The sequence below is a fragment of the Anas platyrhynchos genome, chromosome Z, assembly GCF_047663525.1.
Source record: "Anas platyrhynchos isolate ZD024472 breed Pekin duck chromosome Z, IASCAAS_PekinDuck_T2T, whole genome shotgun sequence".
Lineage (NCBI taxonomy): Eukaryota > Metazoa > Chordata > Aves > Anseriformes > Anatidae > Anas > Anas platyrhynchos.
This window is the reverse complement of record NC_092621.1, coordinates 79,505,667-79,524,567: the sequence shown is the minus strand read 5'-3', so window position 1 is coordinate 79,524,567 and position 18,901 is coordinate 79,505,667. Positions and strand designations below refer to the sequence as shown.

Below are 18,901 nucleotides of genomic sequence, written 5' to 3'. Positions count from 1 at the left end.
ACAAACAAAAAGCTGTTATCTAGGACCTCAGTGTCATTTTATTATTTTGTGTTGTTCTTTCTGGGTTACCTTTCACATGTACAAAAAAAAAAAAAACACGTTCATTTCTGTTGTTACATAAAGTGCTACAGAAGTTGTCTCCACTGAAGAAGGTCATGTTTTAGTAGATAAACTCTATTCCTTCCTTCCATTTTCAGAACTTAAGTGGAGAAAATCTGCATTTTTAACGATTCACTTCTCATATTTCCAGCATTCGGTAGGCTGGTAGGCAGCTTTCCAGAAGTATGACCACTGTCCAAGTTCATTTTGTTCAGTCTTTGTCTTTGTGGGAATGCTCAAAATGTTATCTTAGCAAGTATTTGGCATAGTAAGACTGTACGAAGGAAAACATATTTAGATTGAAAAATAGTGATTAGAAAAGCTAAACACAACTTGTTTGTTAGTGTGGTCTTATAAATAGCCTTACCACTACTAATTAATTTCAGTGATTGCAAGTTCTTACCTTCATGTTTGTCAGTTTGTCAAGTAGTATACTTTGTGAATAAGCCTGCTTACCATCTGTTGGTACGACCCCATCTTTCTAACTGTGAGAGAATGGTTATTATTGAGAGCAATATCCATGGCTTTCTGCACAGTCATAAGCCCTTTTCTGAAGGCTTTGAACATGTGTTCTTTGATGCAGCCTTGAAATGCTAAGTGACTTATAACACTGGGCTGTTCCCAAACTGTCATTTTCACAATTTTTCTCCAAGAAACTGCATCAAGATTAAGCTCTTAAAACAGGATGTTAACTGTATTATTACATCTATAGAGAATTATTATTGTAAAATATATCTGCAACTATGATCTGTTAGATGATGCAGATGAAAGACAAGTTACAGAAGGTCAGAGGAAAAACACAAGAAACCTGCAGCTGAGCATATTGTTTGTCCTCTGTTCCTTCTCCTCACTTTTTATGCCCATTTAGGTAGGCAGAGGAAATTATAAGACAATTTCAGTGACTGTGACATTTTAGGATCAACACAGCTATGCTTAGAGCTTTAAAGGGGGGATTGAAGATTCGTTACAGAGGTATCAGGACATTTATGTGAGGAAGATAATGGAGATAAATGAAATCTTGAAATGAAATCTCATGATTTAATGAGACAAAACTTACCATTTAGAATTTTGTTACACAGTGGCACAGTCCAACCCATCTGTGTAGGAAGAAGCTGTTAAAAAAAAAAAAAAAAAAAAAAAGATAAGTTTTATCATTTAAATGTTTCTCTTGGTTTGTTATTATTTTTTTTTATTGTTCTCCTGCAGTAAGAACTACTGTTCTGAACCATCTGTGTGTGTGGGTGTATCAAGGATGCAGAATGAAAATATTGTATATGTGTTATGAACTCTTGCTGGCATATGCCTGTGCAGTTCCTTATCTAGAATGTTAGTATTTCCATTGTTCATTGAACTAGTTGAAAATTATATGACTGACTTTAATGTTTGGCACTTGAACAATTCCCATGGCTCTTCAAAAGATTTTGCTAGAAATTAAAAATAAGACAAAAAAAAAAAAAAAAGGACCTAGACCCCTCAGGTCATAGTCCTCCACAGACCCAATGAACAGTTTGAAGAAGGCAAAGAGCACTATCTACTTTTTTGAAGTTTTAAGTAGTACTTACTCATGTGAATACACTTTTGAGGTCAGTGAGTTTATTTGTAAGTGATACACAGAGGGAAAGAAGGATATAGTCAAGCCCATTACCTGTGTGTTCAAAACTTGAAAAAAAAAAAAAGAGAAAAAAAAACACAGTACTTGGACTTAAAGTGCAATATAATGAGATAATATTCTAATAATATATACCATTTTGCATTACAAATGTATTCCCTTTGTATTCATAAGATATCTGAAGCAAAACTAATGGTGCCATCACATTAGCATATGAATACCCAGGATATTCTTCTGTCTTGCATTTATTCTGATGTGTTAAGTAACATACTATTTTTTTCTGTAGGGCATCTAGCTGAGTGTTCTAATTGAGGAGTACTTTTTTTTAAAAAGATCTCTTGATCATCTCCACTTGGTATGCTTTGCTTCATGTGACAGAGCAGTCTCAGAGCACAAGAACTGGTTCCCTTTGACATGAATACAATCTAAATGAAAATAGTCTGGTATTTTAAAGTCTTCATGTTGCACACTAGGAAATGACACAAAACACTTCATTGAGTAAATAGACATTCAGTCCGCCCAACCAGCCTAGATCTTGTGCAGAAAAAGTATTCTTGAGATATAGGTAATGCAGATACTGTGCCTTCCACTCTAATCATCATACTCTATGAATACAAGTCTGTAAGGCCACTCTAATTTCAAAAACAGACATAACCTGGTAGTGCCTGGTTTTTGTTTGTTTGTTTTTCAGGTACACTGAAAGCAATGAATAGATCATGTTTCTCACCCTTCTTTATGACTTCTTAATGTCTGATGACATGAGAGGCACATGAGCTTCTGTAGTCTCATGATCTGAAATCTGGTCTGATTTTTTTTTTTTTTTAATCCTTTTGTGTGACTGTTTGATACCAGCAAAGGTGATGGTGCTCATCATCCCGGAGAATATATCCCCATCAGATTCAGTAGCCTACCTTCAGTATGAATCATTTCACCAGGCTCGTTCAGAAGTGTACAAACCAACCACAAGAAGGGACTTTTGGTGGGATCAGACCACTGAGTTGGCCCTCATGTAGCCACACATCAGCCAGGTCCTAGAGAAGTGGGGACACAGGAATGTGTTTAAGAGGTGGAATTGCTGGCTCTCCATTTTCATCAGATTAGATAAGTGTTGTAACTGATGCACTCCTTTTTGGTCACTGCTGTTAATAAAATAGATACTCCTCAGGCTTAACAGAGGAGTTTATTATTTCTCGCAGCAATACTTTTCCGGCCAAATGCTCAGATCTTCTGTGACTCTTGAGTGTCAATAGTTACTTATATCTCAGAAGGACTTTTGCTGCTATCTGTTCTCTGGTATGAATGAGCAAAAATGATAGCATTCAGCAATTGCCTTCTTACTAGAAAGGATTGGAAGTGAATTATGTTGCATGGTCCAGATGTATATGCTCTGCACCATAAAAGAGAACTTAAATTGATGTTTTCCTGCAAATAATAGATAAGTTTTGTAATCAGATTTGTCAGATTTCATTTTATCCTCAACACAAGTCAATAACACATCTGGTTCTGAAAATGTGTTCTATTTGATTCTTTCTTGTATTTAATGCTATATGCTGTATATGCATACAATTATTACTCTTATACAGTTTTTGGAGTTTAATTAAAATAATTAAAAAATACCAGTAGTTTTCATTGTTAGAGGAGAATTCATCTGCTCGTTTCTCATCCATTCCATTTTCTATGTCAATAATACTTAATATGAAAGCAGCATCAAAATAACACTGCAGGAGAAGACATACATCAAAATGAGGAAGAAAGTTAAAGGTGAAAACAGTATTTGTATCTGACTTCATTATTTCAGTGCTCTAACAGAGAAAAAGCCTCCTTCCATTTCTCAGCAAAAATAGAGATGTTTTACAGGGATCGTACCACCCATGGCCCTAAGTTCTGTGCAGATGATATCTATAAATTGGAAGGCAACTCCCTGGCTGCTGAACATAGACTTGGAAAATGCATTAACTTATTTGGATAGGTCTTATTTGATGTGAGCATCAAACAAAGGTGACGTTGCCTGGCCCAGCTGCCATAAATACAAGTTCCAGTTCTGAGAGGTGTTTTTAGTTGCAGGACATACAGCTCTGTGAATCATGAAGAACAACGAGGGTGTATGTGCCCTGAGATAATAGAGCTGTCAGTCAGGTGGAGACAGAAGTCACTGGAAAAATACTTCCCTTCGTATACTAGACAGTCATTGATGATGTGAGGAAACTGCTCCATGCACATATTGCATCTTTTATGGTGAAGGAGATTGGTTTTTCTTTTTTTCACCTTGGCAGAGGAAGAAAGGAAATTTCTGTAGTCTAAAGATAAAATGATGGGTAAGTTGTTAATAGTGCTGTGAATTTGACACAGATAATACAGTCTACATAGATATCATGTATACTTTATATATACATATAACAGAATCATAGGTTGGAAGGGACCTCTGGAGATCATCTGTTCAACCTCCCTGCTCAGGCAAGGACAACCAGAGTGCTTTGCTCCAGGAGCAGGTTTTTATATCTCCCCAGATCTCTCTCCAGCATGTCCATGTCTTTTTCGTACTGGGAAGCCCAGAACTGGACACAGCACTGCAGGTATGTCTTACCAGTGCAGAGCAGAGGGAAGGATCACCCTCCTTGATCTGCTGACAGCAGTCCTCTAAATTCAGCCCAGGCAGCTGCTGGCCTCCTCTGCCATGAAGGTGAGCTTCTGGCTTGTGGTTAGCTTTTGTCCACCAGCACCCCAAAGCCCATCTTTGCACACACAGCTGCTTTCTGCCTGGTTGGCTCCTGGCACGTAGTGGTGGTGCATGGGACTGTTTGTCCCCAAGGCCCAGACCTGCCAGTTCGTTTGTGGAACCTCACAGGATTCCTGGCAGCGCAATTCCCCAGTCTGTTCAGGCCCTCTTCATGGCAGCACATGCACTGTGTGGAGCAGTCACTGCTCCCCGTGCTCTGTCACCAATTTGTTGAGGGTACACTGGGACACAACACTTGGGTCACTAACTGAATGTTGTTGGACCCAGGAGCAAGCTCCCAGGTACACCACCAGTGACTTGCCTCCAGGTAGACTTTGTGCCACTGATCACAACCCTCAGGGCCTGGCCATTCAGCAGGTTTTTAGTCCACCTCACTGTCCCCTTACCTAAAGTGTACACTGTCAGCTTCTATATGAGGATGCTATGGGACAAAGCATTAAAAGCCTTAATAAAGTTGAGGTAAACAACATCTACCTTGTGTCCACCACACCAGTGTCATCATTGTATAAGGCTATATGTGGTTGGTCAAGCATGATATCCTTCTCATAAATCTATGATGTCTGCTTTGCATGGCCTTCTTGTCCTTCATCTACCTGGAAATGCTTTTCAGGATGACTTTTTCAACTAATTTCCTTCAAGTGGGAAGTTCTGGGGCTGAACTGAAGAGAAGTTGACTTTTCTGTAGTTGCACATTTCCTTCCTCTTGCTTTTTCTTCTGTAAGGAAGTTTATACTCATTATAGGGTTAAAGATTTCCATATAGTTATAGTAAACATATTGATATGTTACAGTTGTTAGTGTCCAAGGCAATTGGTTAATCCTGTAATAAATCATCCATTCATTTATTAACCTTCCATATAAATGATTTATAAGTGTGCTCTTGATCTATTAAATATCCATGTATAATAAATGTAATAAAATGTAGTACTCCACAGTCACTAGAGGGGAAAAAAGATCAGAGAACTATGCCAAAAGATCTTTCTCCTATTTACAGCGTTAGATTGTTTCTGTGATTAACAATAAGAATAATAACTAGTAAAACATACATAGACTTATGAGTAGCTAGGAGTATGAATTTGTAAGGTTAATACCTTACAAGTGGATGTAAGGTTAATACCTTATAAAGGGTAGAAATATCCTTTGTGCAGCACCTTTATGTGCAGTTATACAACATAAGTGCACTGATATCCCATAGACAACTTTTTATGAGTGCAGAAATGAGATGTTTATAGATTGGCCCTACAGCAATACACTTCACTCCATGTATATCTGATGTAGACATGTGAACAAATATAACTATCTGTTTTAGTCATTTTCAAACATCCATCATTATATCCTCCAGGACTTGTTAGTCTAATAACATTTTTCAAAACACATGCCATAACTGTACTCATGTGAAAAAAAGATGTATCCCTAAATTCACTCTATTCTGAAATGCATAAACTGCATTTTGAAAAAAAAAAAAACACAATTGTCTTGGGATATGTGAAAGGAAGTATGCTCATTTACTGATCTGGGTTCAAACTTGCTTTGAAAATAATTGGACTTCTTGCCATGAGACCACCTACACTTATTTGTACAAATAATCCAGTTAGAGGTTATAGTCTAATGCTGGATAATTTTTTACCCATGAAGCTGACAATCTAGGAACATTGCTTGTAATAAAGACTGATTCACAACTTGATTCACTTTTCAGTATGATTTTTTTCTTCAACTACAGCTAAAATGATTTGTCAAATGCTTGTTATAAATAGCCAATTATTTTAATAAGGTTCGTTGGAAATGAAAGGAATTGTTGCCCTAAAGACATGCTTCTTCACTGTAAAATTAAATGATAAATTACTTAATGGCATGAAGGTTTCCATGCCAGTATATATTAAAAATAATTAAATATGAAAAGTCTTTTTTACTTTATATAAAAAAAAACTTTTAAAACACCATCTCTTAAAACTAATATGAAAAGTCAAGGGAATGTCATTCCAAAATCCTATTAGATTTAAATTACCTCAACTGGAAAACCATTAAGTGTGCATTTAAACAGGAAAACAGAAGATCAGGAAGTGCTGGCATAATCCTGTGGTGGAAGTGTGACTGCATAGAGAAAATTTTTAATAACTTTTTAGTAGCTCCAACTGAAAGGTAAAAATTTTGTAAGACAGCAGTAGGAACATACTTCATTCATATTTTGTTGCATGATCAGAGCAGTTGTCATGTTTTTTTGTTTGTTTGTTTGTTTTTGTTTTTTGTTTCGGGGGGATGGTTTTTTGATGTTTTTATTTTTAACCTGTTTTACGGGGAATAGAGAAACATGAATAGAGAAGTATCTTGGGCATACAAATGAAATTAAATCCACAGATATTGGCAGAAATGCAACAAGATGTACTGTGGCAAAGATCCCTGTAGAGCCCTACCATATTTAGGAGCTGATAAAATTGTTTGAAGTCAATTGGTACTTTTATACTCACTTTAGAAGCACCTACTTGACTTTTATGAACTTAATTCTGTGATCTTAGCATCCTTTTACATAGGGAGTTCTAAGAAAAAACAAACAAACAAACAAACAAGCAAAAAAAAACTTTTGAGTATAAAAATGATGAAGTTAATATGTGCTCTTTTCCTGGAACACCTGTGTGCTTCATGAAATGTACCTAAACACATAAAATATTGTATCTGTTTATATTGGTGTGATGCATCATAAATGTTGCAGTATTCATAGAGATATCTGATGTATATTCTTATAAGTTGAGTAACAGTATTTTTCTATGCAAAATGACAAAAATAATAGTATCCTTCAAAATATTCATTATGTCTTTTTCTTGATAGTCTTCTTGTTCTTCTACAGTTCATCTTTAGCATTATGACGACTGTGGTTATAGTTACTTTTGTATAGAAATTCACTCATAAATGATTTTGAACTTTAAATTGAATTTGGAAAATTTTATTCAGATGAGGGTAACAGAGGGAAAGTACCATTACAGAACACGAAGAAAGCTAGAAAAAGCTATATATATATAAAAAATATCTGTCTTAAAGTATGATTTTACAAATAGATTCTACCATTCATTCACTGATGCTGTAACAACATTACCATGAACAGAGGTGTAAATAATAGGTAGAATAGGTGCTAAATGAACTACAGGGGAAATAAATTATTCATGGTTAAAAACAGTATTTTCTTAAAAATAAAGTTCTTACACCGCATTTTTTTAAATGTCATATAAAAAAGGAAAAAAGGAAAGAAAGAAAGAAAGAAAGAAGGAAGGAAGGAAGGAAGGAAGGAAGGAAGGAAAGAAAGAAAGAAAGAAAGAAAGAAAGAAAGAAAGAAAGAAAGAAAGAAAGAAAGAAAGAAAGAAAGAAAGAAAGAAAGAAAGAAAGAAAGAAAGAAAGAAAGAAAGAAAGAAAAAAAAAATATCCTTTCGTTTTCACTCTGTGTTTTCCTTACAAATCAAAAAAAAGTCAGAATTATAGCTAAATATTCCAATTTTCTTGAAACAGGTTGACCTAAAATTGTTTCAGAGATCTCTAACGGGGGAAATAACACTTGATTTTTTCCTAAGTAAGGAAAAGAATCAGTGTTTACAGGTGGTGTAATGTCTTTTTTATCAAAGATAGCATGTTATAAAGACACACTGAAAAAATGTGGAAATTCATCTAAAGCCTAACAGAATGTAAAATTGCTTTGAAAGGAAAGCATGAAAAGCAAGGCCGTTATATTAGGAGAATGCTTAAGAGGCAGTTTCTGACAGAACCGTAGATGTTAGCAATGAAACTCTTCCCAAAATTGTTTTTGTTATATGATGAGACCTTAATATACATTGCTGGTTACAAGTTCATCTCAAAGTTCCTTATATAGTCAAGCCAAAAGTTCTGACATATCTAGACTTTATTTTTACTTCTTTGGCCTCCCTATATGGGGTATATCCTTTGAGTTAAGAACAAAACTTAGGTCTAAGCTTCTTACATGGCTTATTCTCTTTAGTAGAATGATATGATACTATATACTGTTATTATACTGGATAGTTCAGGAAAAATCCTAATTAGGAGATCTGTGATGGATTGTTCTGGAGGACATTTGCCATAATATGTCATATCAAATACTTGCAGGAGAAGGAAAACTGTAGAATCATGACAGTAGGGATAACATAATGTTTTGCCTTTAAGGATGGGGAGCAAGAGGCTAGTATTTTTTTTTGTTCTCAAGCATAATGGTGTTTTCTGCTCTTTTTGAAGATCAGATAATAAGGGTATCTGAACAGTGAATCACTTCAGTATGACATTACAGTTGAAGTTTCCTGCAGGTTATTTGGCACAGGGTTTTCAGAGCCCTCTGTGGTCAGGAAACTATCTTTCAGAAAGCAACCAAACCACTAAATTTTAACAGATGTCTGTTCTGTGATGAACATGGATTGAATACATCTAGTTCAGATTTAATACTGTGTATGAAATTCAGAAATTTCATGGGAAGGTACTCTATTTTTTTAAACGTGTAACTCAGGGTTGTACTTGTAATTTACTAGTGTTTGGTTTTATATTATTCTCATTAAATCAAGCTATTGTTATAGTTGAATATATAGTTCATTTTTTGTTTACAGCCAAACACTTCCTTAGAAACAGGTTAGAAACCTTACTGCTACAATTGACAATAAAACTGTTATTGTGGTATGTATTTCTTACTCTTCAGTATCTTTTGACCAAAAGTTGGAGGTGATCCAACCAAAGTTTTTGATGATGCTCACTGAATCTTTAAGTACATCTTTTTTTTTTCTTTTTGTTTAAAGTTTCTAGCTTTATAGAAAAAAAAAATATTGTACCTCTACAATTTAAGATTGGTTTAATAAACCACAGGAGCATGAGAAAAAACATTTAAGTGACATTTTTTGAGTGTAAATATTTTACCAAAAGTTAAAAAATAACCAAACATATTTTTACCAAAAATAAAAAAAATAGTTTACTACTTTTAAGTTAGACATGTTCTTTCTTTTGCATGATTTAACTAAGCAGCTCTCTGTTAAGGTGGTCATAGTAAATTATTTTTTGAATCAGATTCTTTGCTGAACAAAACTGGTAGTATTTTATTCATTTCTATGCAGCTTCACCATGTAATACAACTAAAAAGTTGGCAATTGTAGAAATTATTACAAATCTGTAATAATAAGAAAGAGTACATAATATGACTTTCACAGTATTTGTTATGAAAATAGTAATGAAAAGTCTGAGTGTTTGAATCCTAAAATCCTAATGTTTAAACATCAGGCTACTACAAAGTTCTGCGAGTGAGATCATCCACTTTTTTTTTTTTTTTTTTTTTTTTTGGTTTTATAGCACTTACACATGTAATTAAGTCTTTCAAGACCAATATGCAAGAAACAAACCAAAAAATATATATGGAGAATGCTTTTAAAAAATCTGTCAAGAACCATCAAGTAACTATAAGAAAAGCTCAGACTAAGGTCCAGGTAAAAGATAATTATTCCATACTGTGTTTCTCTACAAGTTTCCAAATGTAAATATATTTACATATACATTCCCAACTGTATTTACGTCTGGGAACTTGCAGAGAACAGTGTTATTTAGAAAAACTTTTATCTTGGAATAGAACTCAACCAGTGAAGTTTGTAATTTTTCTCTTTGTTATTAAGAAAAAAAAAAAAAAAGGTTGGTTGGTTGGTTGGTTGGTTCTTTTAAGCTTCTCATATTGTAGCGTGATCTTTATCATTTTATAGTTGTGGTTCTTCACAGAAGCCAGGTTATAACAGAGGTTATATAGTTGATCTTCTGTTTTCTATATATTGAATTGACTTCACAATGGAAAAAAAAATTTGCAGTTTTACTGAGGCACAACTGGGGTATGCCTAATGAATGCCCCCTAACAAGGGCCAAGTTGGCTTCCAGTGTGGAAGCTTGAATCATGACACTGTAGCTAAGATGGGCCTTTTTTTTCTTTTTTAATGAAACTAGAAGACTGTTTAAAATACAAGTTTGATCCAAGATGAGCTGACGTGTGATAGGGAAGCCAGAATAAGTATGAAATCAAAGAGTAAAGAAAGAACTTCTGTTGGCAGGAGGGAACTTCAGGAAGTCTGTACTGGAAGAGGTAGTCCTGGATCAAAAATAAGGGCTCAGGTGGCAGGAACTAGGATTTGGGGCTAGGAGATGGGAACATCAACTGGTGTGCATTTACAGCCAAGAAGCAAGCTGTGTTGGCAAAAACAACTCATCAAGCTTATTGGTCCCTTCACCACAAAAAGTCAGGTTGATTTCACGTAACTTGCCAAAGAACTCAAATTACTAGAAGTAATAGCTAAACATTTGATTATGACAGTTACATGACTAAAATGCACATTTTCTTTGACATTTTTTAGGAAAGCACATGTGGTTGTGTTTAGCAGTTAAAGTCCAAAATAAGGAATATATATTTTTAGCTATGTTGGCTAGTACAATTTCTCTTTTTACTCATGTTTTATTAAATAGAGTTTGCTTATCCAGCAAATATAATCCAGCAAACAAGGATGAAAACCCAGAACTCTGCTGCATAGTGATTCTCCAAATCAGTATGTAACAGAGTCAACTAGTCTCCTATTTGCCCAGTTTCTGACCACATAGTTCTGTTCAGGTTGGATGGTGACTGTGCCTCAAATAGAAGCATGCATGATAGCTTTGTAGTTATGGTTTGACTCTAGGAAATGTAAATGTAATCATCTGCAGGATACAGAGAAACATGAATGTAGCCTTTACTTCCTAATCAACAGTCTTCAAGCTATTATTCAAGCAACAATCTGTTTTCAAAAAATGGTCGGTGTTTCTTTGTTCCTGCATCCTAGTCAATTTCAAAATCTGTCTTTAGAAGAGAAATCTTGGGGAAGGTTTTTTGTTTGTTTGTTTTGATATGATTTGGTTTTTGTTTGTTTGCTTTGCTTTTTAAGCTAACCTGGACACAGTTTAGAAATATTGACTTTTCCCATGCTGGTGTTTGAGCCTCTTTAGGAGCCCATTTCACTCAGCATTTAGCAGACTTCTTAGGTCCCTCCCCAAGGAACTGAATTCTGTGGTAGCAGCCAAGTATCTGTGCTACTACAATGCATAACATTATCTGAACTAAACTTTAATGTATGGCCTGACTTTAAACCTAATCTCAATGAGTAAACTCATGAGTAAACTACAGTGATTTCACCTTGTGTGTGCTTAACTTGCACATAAAGCACACTCTGCTAGTGGAGGTAAATCAATTGCATTGTCAGTCAAGAATTTGTATCTGACAACATATAGACAGTTTCTTTAAAAGTCTGGAACAAAAAAAGTTTCTGGAGCAACTACTCCAGAAACTCAGGCCTTTAAAATTGCTATTTCAATCTCCTTAGGAAAATATGTCAAAGTTTAAGAGGAAATATTTGTATTTCAGGAAAAAAAGAAACACTTAAGCCAGTATAAAGTTTAGTATCATAATTGACACATCTAGCAATTTGAACAAAATCCAACTACAGTTCTCAGAAACCACTTTTAATTAAGTATGCTACATCTGCACATTCAGTCAAATGAAATAATGAATGGTAAATTAAATAATTCTGTAGAACTTCAGCTCTTTTCTGGTTCAGTTTTCATGGTTCAGTTTACTATCTTGCCAGCTAAAGGTCTGTTCTTTTATCAAACGCAATAGTAGAATGAGCTTGTCTTTCCTCATTTGTCAAATATGACATATTTGTTTGAACTGATGGGACTGAAGGTTCTCAAATTACTGAAATAAAATCACTGTTGGATCCAAGTAACAACTATAATAATAGAAGACTTCATCTTTCCACACTGATCATAGCTAATTGCTCCATAGGGATAGAATATGAAGATTGCTTTAAAAATATCTGATATCTAAGGTTCAATCTGTTTTCTACATCATTCATAGGCAAAATGAAATATGCTAGAAAGTTGTGCATTTTTCTATACATATTGCAGTATGAATGACAAACTAGAAAGAAAATAAATATCTTGAGAAGATATTATCTTTACATAGAAAAGCTTTTAAGAGGATAAATTACTACCTTTATTTCAGCAAGTAGAAGATAGTTCATATGTTCACTTAATGTTTTTCAGTTCACAGTGACCTTGGTATTTTTCTTCCATGAATATGTTAGCCTGTATTAAGATGATGAATAACCTGCTGAAAATGGAAGGTTAATGGGCTTTGCTTAAAAAGGCAAATAGGGAGCTGAAGTATCTTGTTAAATTTTATAAATACATATAAAGAATTTAATTTAGAACTGAGCAGGTCTGTTCTTTGGTCATTTCCCTTGGCAGGTTTTATTTCTAGCACACTGCTCTGTTCCTTCTCTACTTCCTCTTTAATAGACAGAAATTCAGCTAAGAACCCCATGAATTTTTATTAGTGCAGTATGCGATATTTTTATAGGCAACAACTAGTAAGACACGGGTGATTAAAAAGAAGCTCAGAGATCAGTAACCATCATTAATTTTAGTATAAAAGTCTGAAATTTTGCTAGTTCAAAGAAATGAAACTAGCCTCCACATTTAGCTGAAGGTCTGCCCCTGCATTTATGATCATAGCAACATGAAGATTACCACAGAATCACCAAATTGCCGAGGGGGGAAGGGCCGTCAGGAACTCATCTGGTCCCACCCAGAGCAGGGTGCCTAGGCCCATGTTCAGGTGGCTTTTCGAGATCCCCAAGAAGGAAACCCCATAGCCTCTGGGCAGCCTGTGCTAGTGCTCAGCCACACGCACAGCATAGAAGTGTTCCTGGTGCTCAGGGGAACCTCTTGTGCTCCAGCTTGTGCCCACTGCCTCTTGTCCTGGCACTGGGCAACACTGACAAGAGCCTGGCTCCATTTTTGCACCCTCTCTTCAAGTACATTGATGAATTCCATTCCCTTTCACCTTCCCCAATCCCATAAGCTTCTCTAGGCTAAATAGTCCCAGTTCTCTAAGCCCTTCCACGCAGGAGACAGTTCCAGTCCCTTCATCACCTTCATGGCTCTTCAACAGACTTTCTCCAGTGCACTGCCTCCAAAATGTCTCTGTGCCTCTTGTACTGGGCGGCCCAATGTTGGACATAGTACTCCAGGTGCTGCTGTATGGCAGCTAAGTGCCACACAGTTCTCATTCACTCTCCCCGGGTGGAATGGGGGAGGAAATCAGAAAGGTAAAAGTGTGAGAACTCATAGGCTGAGATGAAGACATTTTTCTAGGTAAACTAAAAGCTGCACATGCAAGCAAAGCAAAACAAGGAATTCATTCACTGCTTCCCATCAGCAGGCAGGTGTTCAGGTACTTCCAGGAAAGCAGGGCTCATCACATCACACCTAAGAGTTTCTTGGGAAGGCAAATGTCATCACTCTGAATGTACACACATATCCCTCTTTCTTTTCCACTGCTTTTACTGAGCATGTCGCTACATGGTAAGGGACATCCCTTTTGCTGCTGTATTGACTGTGTCCCCTCCGAGCTCCTTTGCAACCCCAGACTCCTTGCTGGTGTGGCAGCACAAGCAGCTGTGGAAAGGCCTTTGCTCTTCATGAGCACTGCTCTGTGACAACTAAAAGCATTGGTGTGTTATCAGCACTGTTTTCATCAAAAATACAAATTACAGCTTCATACAAGCCTCTACAAAGAAAATTAATGCTATCGCAGCTAAAAACCATGACATCCTTCTAACCCAGTATCATCTCTGAGAGCAAGGGCAGAAGAGGCAACAGCAAGAGCACATGAATTTGATGAGTTTCTGTGATCTTTCCTCTTCATACACACTCAGCATTCACAGGTCATTCGATCAGACAAGTTGAAAGGTACATCCCTGCTTTTTTAACATTTACAGACTACTTTCCATGGCTGCTAGAACATGACTGAGCTAGATTTTATTATTATTATTTTTTTTTAGCTTGTCTGATCAATGGGTGGTATTTGCTGGTTGTCATGTGCTTTAGGTGATTGAATGGGAGACAGCTGAGTCTTCTCTGAATACTGCCATTACATTGTGCCTAGCAAGAAAAAAAGAATGTAAATTGTTTTTACAGGACAGCATGATACAGATGAAATGAGCTATTCTGCTGTAGTAATGGGGTGAACGAAAGCAAAGAAGGGGATGTGGATGATGAATGGCAGGAAACAGTAGTAGCTAAGATGGGGGCCTGCCATGAGCTAAACACTTTGCATTACTGCATTTTAAAAGTGTTCCATTACTATCTTCTGACTAAAAACTTAGACCAACAGCTTTTATTTAACACTCTTTCATTAAAGTTGCATTCAGTTTGAGGTAGAATATGGAAGTTAATGTTAAACCTCAGCTTTAACACTTCCATGAAAATCCATATGAGAACTAAGACACCTCCCTTCTGGAAAGTTTCCGAGAAGATATGACTGTCTCTTATATATGAGAAATTGGTGAGAAATAACCATTTGCATCAATACTTTGGATCTGTCTTTGATTTTTTCTTCATATTCTAAAATCATGCTTCCACGTCGGAAGTAAGGCAAAGATTTGCTTGGGAAATTTCCATTATACATATATATGTGTGTGTGTGTTTGTGTGTGTGTGTATAAATTTATATTTAAAATATAGGAAAAATCTTCATCTTGCATACCTTCACAGCAAAATATGAATAGACCATCACTTCATGAAAAGAAATAATTCACAAAATGTTTTAAATATATTGCTTGAAAAAGGTGTCTTCTCACCATAGTTTGGGCAGAGTCATATATATCTAATGTGCCATTATTCAAATTATGGTTTGGTGTAAAATAAGCAAGTAGTTGTAAGGCAACCGTATCAATTATTTGTTTAAAATGCATTGTTCCTGCGTTCAGATACCTGTACTGCTCTTGTGCTTTGGGTCATATGTAATCTATTTCATTTCTTGGTAGAGTAATGTACATTAAGGAAATCAATAGAATCTGTACAAATTTACATATGTGCAGAACATCAATTAATTACACTGCTGTACATAATAAATATTATAATCTTTTAAAATCGTACAGGGTTTCTTTATCTGCTCGCAGATAAAGAAATGCTTGCAGTAGCTTTTCTTCCTGAATTTCTTATATCTGGAACCACAAAGGCAGAAAGTTTAATTTTGCCATAAAATCACCCTTAAAAAAAAGGATATGTCCATGGAGCATTCTAGTAAAAACAGATTTTGATTTTACCAACTTGCATCTCACTAAAATAGCACATATACCACTCTGGGTATGTGGAACAAATGTTCAAAGAGTTCAAAGGTTGGAAGGGGGCAGGAGGAAGGGGACAGAATGACTAAGTGAAGAAGCTCAAAAGCTTATACATTTCTATCTTTGTGTATTGTGCACTAAAAAAAATAATATTGGTACATACAGTAGCCCAGCCTAATTCCTTCTACAAGAGTACTTGAAAGAGTCACTTGTTTCATTTGTAGCAAATCTTCCAACCTGACAGATACTCAGCTTTTTAAAGTTGCAGAAAAGACTGGAGATATAGACTTACCCATAGGCATCACAAAATTCATATCTGTGGAAGACTTGTGTATTAAACCACTATGGGTTTTTTTTGTACTTAGATTTCTAGTAAACATATGATGTCAAATGAAACTACAAAAGCTACGTATTCAACTACCAGAAATCAAGCAACTTTGTTGACAAAGCTGCATTCTGCCTCCTCTGCATAAGTCTTATCACATTGGACTTAGGAAGTGGTATAGGATCCTCTTTAGTTTGTATTATGCCAGTCCAAACCAGTTTTACATTTTGGAGACAGAAACAGATTCAACAGGACAGTATTAGTTCAATTCATAGGCCATTTGGCCCATCAGCTAATGCTTCTAATTTATCTCTGTTAAGTATCTTCTTATTTTAATATATTTCTGTGCTATACACCTGTTCACTTTATCATCAGCTGCATCCAAAATGAACATGTACTTAAGCAAAAGTGAAGTGGAATTATATCACAAACTAAAGATTGCTTTCTTGTTTGCTGTTTACATTGTCTAATGCAACCAATTAATTATATGCATTGATACAGTTCTTTGAGACAATACTGTATAAAATCCATATGTTTTCAGTCTATATAGAGATAAACATACAGAGAATTCTATGAGATATCATTATCTTTCATGTGTCTATTTGTGATGACTGAAAAAATAATATTGCACTTTAAAAAAGAACCCGATATTATATTTGAAACTTACTACATTGAAAAACACAGAGGACTATTCTTGCAGTATTTGATAAGTACTAAAAAAAAGGAAATTCAAATGAAATTCATCACGTTTCTATCTTGAATTTCATAAAATTTTCAAGCTTCTAGATCAAGCCATTAGTTTCAATTTGCTCACTAAGGCATGCACAGAAGGGAAATTTTTTGACAATTAAACAACCTTGTCAATTAGATGTTTAATGAATTAAGATGAACTGAGAGACATTCTCAAATGGCATCTGTTGATAAGGAAGGAGATGCATTTCTTGAAGTTACAAGTGTCACTAATGAGTACTCTGTTAGGACTAATTGAATTTGAGTATTTAAGGCCAAGCTGTGACTTGTAGCTCTGATGTCCTCTAGAAGCTATAATGCAAATCACTGAGCAAAAAATTCAATTCTGCTGTGTGATGGGACAGAGTAAAACTTCTGTAGGTATATGAAACTAGCAAAATTTATGAGAGACTGCTTTGATTTTTTTCCTAAAACTTTCCATGTTTAATCATATACCTTTTTCTGAGCATGTTTTCTGGGCAAAAGAATAAATGTATGTCTTACAATGTTGGTGTATAAATACCTTGTGATTTACTGCTTTAAAATATGTGTTTATTGCTTTTATTTTATTTTATTTATTATTTTATTTTTTTATTTTATTTTTTATTTTTTGTTTTATTTTATTTTTGGCTAATCCTGATGTTATCTTGTATGCTTCCTGCAGATGTAAATGAATGTGAAGCTGAACCCTGCAAGAATGGTGGAATCTGTACAGATCTTGTTGCCAACTATTCCTGTGAATGTCCAGGTGAATTTATGGGGAGAAACTGCCAACAGAGTAAGTATTGCCATAGGTTTATATCTCTTTTTCAAAAAAAAATGTTATTATTTTCTTTGACAGAAACAACTACAGAATACTGTAGAAATATTTAACTAGTCTACAAATACATAGTGCTTAAAAGAATCATGTTATTCTTTTCTGAATGGGGGAAATTTAAAGATCAAATCAGCCGGGCATTGAAGTAAAGTATCGGATATGATGGAAACATTTGCATGGTAAAATTATTAAGTAAGAGTGAAATGAAAACGTGTCTGTAGTGTAAAGAAGAAAAATATAAAAACTGATTCACACTAAGGGTTTAATCTATCCAAGTATCATATCTTCAACAGTAGTTATTAGCAAATACCAACAACTGTAAGAGCAGGGCATAGAAATACAATACTTCTGATGTGTCTGCATCATCTACTGTTTTCAGCTCAGAGCAATTCCTGAGACTAAGCCTGGGCCTGCTCAATTGATTTGGTACCTGGAAGAATGGCCCTCAGAGGCTTGTTCTCCAAGCATTTATTTAACCTCTTTTGAATTCACCTAAAAACCCATAATACCCTCTGGCAAGGTGTACCACAGATTGTCTACCCATTCTGTGGAAGGAAAACGACTGCTTTTGTGTTTTTTTTTTTGACTCTGGCTCTTGTTTTAATTGAGGATCGTGCATAAAACAACTGTCAGGCAAGCAAGGTAGAGACCTGAAGGGAAGATAAAAGTAGCCAGGTGGGAGATGGACCACTGGTTTACAGAGAATGCACTAGTGGAGTTAATCTAGGAGCTGTCCTGGGAAGAGCTGCCTGTGCTTTTACGAATAACGTTGATTATGAGCTCACTATAAAGATCCAATTCTGAAAGTCTGGGTAATTCTAAAAACCAAAATAAGATCAGACAGATTTTATAAAGATTATAAAGAGTTAAGGTACAAGTAATATCTTACTTAAATCAGTATTTATAGAGTACTTTTATGTTTTATAAATATGTTTTATAAAAATGTAGATATTCAAATACTCCAGTGTCGTGGTTTAACCTGGCCGGCAGCTAAACACCACGCAGCCGTTCGCTCACCCTCCCCCTCCCTCTCTGGGACGGGGGAGAGAAATGGAAAGTGAAGCCCATGAGTTGAGATAAAGACAGTTTAATAAGACAGGAAAATAACAATAACAATAATAATAAAATAATAACAATAATAATACAATGGTGATAACAGTACTACTAATAATAGTATGTACAAACAAGTGATGCACAATGCAATTGCTCACCAGCCGCTGACCGATGCCCAGCCTCACCCCGAGCAGTCCAGCCCCCTCCCCCCGGCTAGCCACCCCTATATATTGTTTAGCATGACGTCAGATGGTATGGAATACCCCTTTGGCTAGTTTGGGTCACCTGTCCTGGGTCTGTCCCCTCCCAGCTCTTACTGCACCCCCAGCCTGCCTGTTGGCAGGACAGAGCAAGAGGCTGAGA

General features: G+C 35.6%; 1 protein-coding gene and 1 long non-coding RNA gene across 3 annotated transcripts in view; one reads left to right on the top strand and one right to left on the bottom strand.

The window, feature by feature from the left end:
- The window catches only part of EDIL3 (EGF like repeats and discoidin domains 3), a 266,089-nt gene that overhangs the window by 144,819 nt on the left and 102,369 nt on the right, over nt 1–18,901 (top strand). For both annotated transcript variants that reach the window (XM_038170824.2, XM_038170823.2), the window contains one exon: nt 17,333–17,446. In XM_038170824.2, the coding sequence (XP_038026752.1) occupies nt 17,333–17,446 (114 nt within the window). The remainder of the gene's footprint in view (nt 1–17,332; nt 17,447–18,901) is intronic.
- Nucleotides 32–18,735, bottom strand: LOC113840144 (uncharacterized). The gene is made up of 3 exons (XR_003492898.3): nt 18,697–18,735; nt 1,157–1,211; nt 32–373 (listed from the first exon to the last, which is right to left on the bottom strand). It is a non-coding gene; the product is annotated as an uncharacterized lncRNA (long non-coding RNA).